Source organism: Poecilia latipinna, unplaced genomic scaffold, assembly GCF_001443285.1.
Source record: "Poecilia latipinna isolate Pla-1442-1.1 unplaced genomic scaffold, P_latipinna-1.0 Scaffold3581, whole genome shotgun sequence".
In the NCBI taxonomy this organism is placed as follows: domain Eukaryota; kingdom Metazoa; phylum Chordata; class Actinopteri; order Cyprinodontiformes; family Poeciliidae; genus Poecilia; species Poecilia latipinna.
Genome location: NW_015116197.1, coordinates 33,910 through 37,201, shown reverse-complemented (window position 1 = coordinate 37,201; position 3,292 = coordinate 33,910). Strand labels below are relative to the sequence as shown.

The following is a 3,292-nucleotide window of genomic DNA, read 5'->3' as shown; positions in this document are numbered from 1 at the left end:
TATGGACCTTACCACAGGGGCCGCGTTTCATTGGCTAATGCCCATTTCACGTCCCAGCGCAGCTACCACGTGCGTGACCGTCTCACAAACACAAGCTGCAGTAGTAAACATGCTAATGTACATTGTGGACTAGCAGACCGGCAGAAAGTTTTTGCGTCAGGACTCGAATGGTTCTCCACTGTCAGTGGGGAATCTGTACAGGCGATGTTAGGTATCCTGATCGTATTTGAGGAAATAAAATTCACAGATTTCCCAAATCTGATACGGAATGCCTTGCTTGGATCAAAGCTTGTGCACGACCGCATTTGCAGCTCAACCGTCGTAAGATCAATAAGTGTAAGTATTATTGCTTTGCTTTCTTTGTGTTTAGTGAATGACAAAAAGAAAGTCAATAATTAATACATCCATTATGAAAACCTTTTTGCTAAGTACAGCATAATCGCAGTACCGATACAACTTCTACACCTTGAAGCCTGTCTGTTATATGGTCTTACGTTAGCTGAACAGATCAATATGCAATGTGTACCGTATCAGACATACATTAAAGACTTTATTTTACCTGAAAAGGCTTTTTACTAAACTGTAATCGTGTTAGCCGCTAGCACCGAGTACCGAGTAACAGGCCTAGGCACACTCAAACATTTGCCAACAACAGAAATCACTGATTCCAAAAGTAACCCTCAAAACCATGAATGCCGACTTACCCAGCCTTGCAAGAACAATAGGCATCAGTGATCTTGTCCACAGCTATTTTTATGTTGAGGGTGTGAGGATCTGCTGTTTTCCTCATCGACCGGTAGCATTTCGCTGCGATGCGCACAATGTTGGAGGCATTGCGTGGCTCAAACACCTTGATGTTGTCCAAAAAAGATGACATGAACTTGTTGGTTCCCCTGTCCATTGTCGTGGCTGATATTTTTTGAAAATCTGGCAGAAATGCTACACTAATTGACTCAGAAATACTTTGTAGAGAGTCAGTCGAAGTGAAAGACGCCATGTTTACACATAGAAATTAAGCTCCGCGAGGCTTTGTTTGTGAGCCATGCAGCCACGTGGGATTTTAGGGGGCGTTTCTGGGCGGAGCTTGGTAAGGTCCATTGTTCAGGGGGACGGACCAAATGTGGAGGCGGGCCGGATTCGGCCCACGGGCCATAGTTTGGGGACCCCTGCACTAAAGTGTGCGCATGCGTGAAATTTCCGTATGTAAACAACAACATGAAAGATGTTTATACTGAGCTGTTTATGATTAAGTCAGTGCCTCACCAGCCATGAACCTCACCGCACGTCACTGCTGTGAAGTAGGAAGAATAAAATGAACGACAAAATCACTACTCTAGAAAAAGTTTGTATCATTTAATTACAGCTTAATAAAATATTTGTGGTTGCATGGAAATGAGTTCAAATTGTTAATTAATACTATTATCTGGATGGTGATTATAGAATTATTAAGGCTATCATGTTTGATGATACAAACCTTTTCTGTTTAATTTGATGTAATATTATCAGTGAAAAACATAACAATAAAGTACTTAATGACATGTTTTAGCAGTACTAACGTCTTATTAGTTTTTCCAGATTTTACTATAAAATGTAACTTCCGTCATGTTAATAGTTAAAAACCAAATTGTAATTTCTGAGAAGTTTCACACAGTAAACATGTAATTTAGATTTTAATTTCAACAGTGAAAGAAAATAAATATTTTTGCACTTCCTGCTTTATTTTGCAGGTGATTTTTATGTTAATGTTTTTAAGATAATTCTTGTTTATAGCATTATGTAATCCTTTAGAACAGGGGTGGGCAACTCCAGGCCTGGAGGGCCGGTCTCCTGCAGCTTTTAGATGTCTACTTCAACACACCTTAGTCAAATAATGAGGTCATGAGCATGACTCTGGAGAACCTGACTGCACTTAGGAGATGATACAGCTGTTTGAAGTGTGTTGAACCAGGGAGACATCTAAGAGTTGCAGGACACTCTTAAAACTTCTTTTCTTTCCAGATTTCAACTTTTAAAATGTTTTTAATTTTTTAACTTTTGTTTTCTTTGTATCTTTATTACAAATGTGATGTTTTTTTCTATTTATTGTTGCCTTATGTGACTTCTGTTTCATTATTTTTGTGCACAGCTCTTTGGTCGTGTTGCAGTTTAAAGTTTTCTAAAACTAAATCAGGAATAGAAACTCCAGAGCTGCGGAGTTTAGATGCTGCATGTTCATTTCTGATGTAAAATAAAGACAAAAGCTGAATAAATAAATTACTTCTGGTGTTCCGCTTGTTATTTAAAACTCATGTTTTTAGAGTCAGTTCAGGGAAAATATCAACTGAACAAACTGAACCATGAATGTAAAGACAATGAGCCAGGAAATGTTTCTTTTTCATGCATTTGATTTATTTTTCATTTCTGAGGTGAAGAGAAAACTCCATTAGGGAGGTGAAGATCAGGTGAGAAAGAAAACAACAAAACCATTTATTTATTCTAATTCTACAAACATGTGGATCAAACTGATGAAGAGGGAATTATAAAATATGAGAATTGTATTTCATGATGGTTTGTTTTATTTAAACCCAATTGTTTGTTTTATCCACCACAGATATTTACACACATCAAGGATTACAGTTGGTTTCTGACATACATAGTTTGCTCCAGCAGCATGAATCACACCATAAATCATGCCGTTGTGCATCGCTGCTCCACCAGAGTCGCCCTGTAGAAAAATTTATATCAATATATTTATGTTGTAAAACAGAAAAGTCTTCTAATCGCTGCAGAGTTATTGAAGAAACAAACTTACATGACATATATCCTTGGACAGTTCTGAAGCAAGGAACACACGCGTAAATGTTTGATGGAGTTGGGAAACACGAACAACTTTCATGTTGACACACTGAAGATGTGGTGCAATACTAGGAAAGGGCACTGTAGAGAAACATGAGAATCATAAACATGTTCTTCACTTGACCTTCTCTGTAGAAACAGAAACAAAGATTTTATTCTCATAACTTCAGTATTTCTCTCACATCGCTCATTATTGGGGCCGGTTGTCATTTCTCCCTCTCCTGCCAGCTGAACAACATCGCCTCTAAAACACAATAAGAATAAAATGTAAAAATACAAGATAACAATGTAGAAAATTAATTGTTATGAATAATGAAAGAACATAAAATGAATCCATGAAGGACTTCATCCACTGACACAGGACTGTCCACCTCCAGTCCTCAGTGACGGTGTCCTGCGTCCTTTACATGCGTCTCTGGTCCAACACACCTGAGCTAAACAGGTTCTGGTTCTGCTG

General features: G+C 38.2%; 1 protein-coding gene across 3 annotated transcripts in view; it reads right to left on the bottom strand.

The window, feature by feature from the left end:
- Positions 1-2,531: 2,531 nt before the first annotated feature.
- The window catches only part of LOC106941273 (kallikrein-13-like), a 13,529-nt gene continuing 12,768 nt past the window's right edge, over positions 2,532-3,292 (bottom strand). Inside the window, exons 3-5 of one of the 3 annotated variants that reach the window (XM_015024235.1) lie at positions 3,018-3,086; positions 2,792-2,916; positions 2,532-2,704 (exon numbers count right to left, since the gene is read on the bottom strand). In XM_015024235.1, the coding sequence (XP_014879721.1) occupies positions 2,555-2,704; positions 2,792-2,916; positions 3,018-3,086 (344 nt within the window). In that variant the 3' untranslated portion in view covers positions 2,532-2,554. The remainder of the gene's footprint in view (positions 2,705-2,791; positions 2,917-3,017; positions 3,087-3,292) is intronic. The other 2 variants (XM_015024236.1, XM_015024233.1) reach the window with 2 other exon arrangements.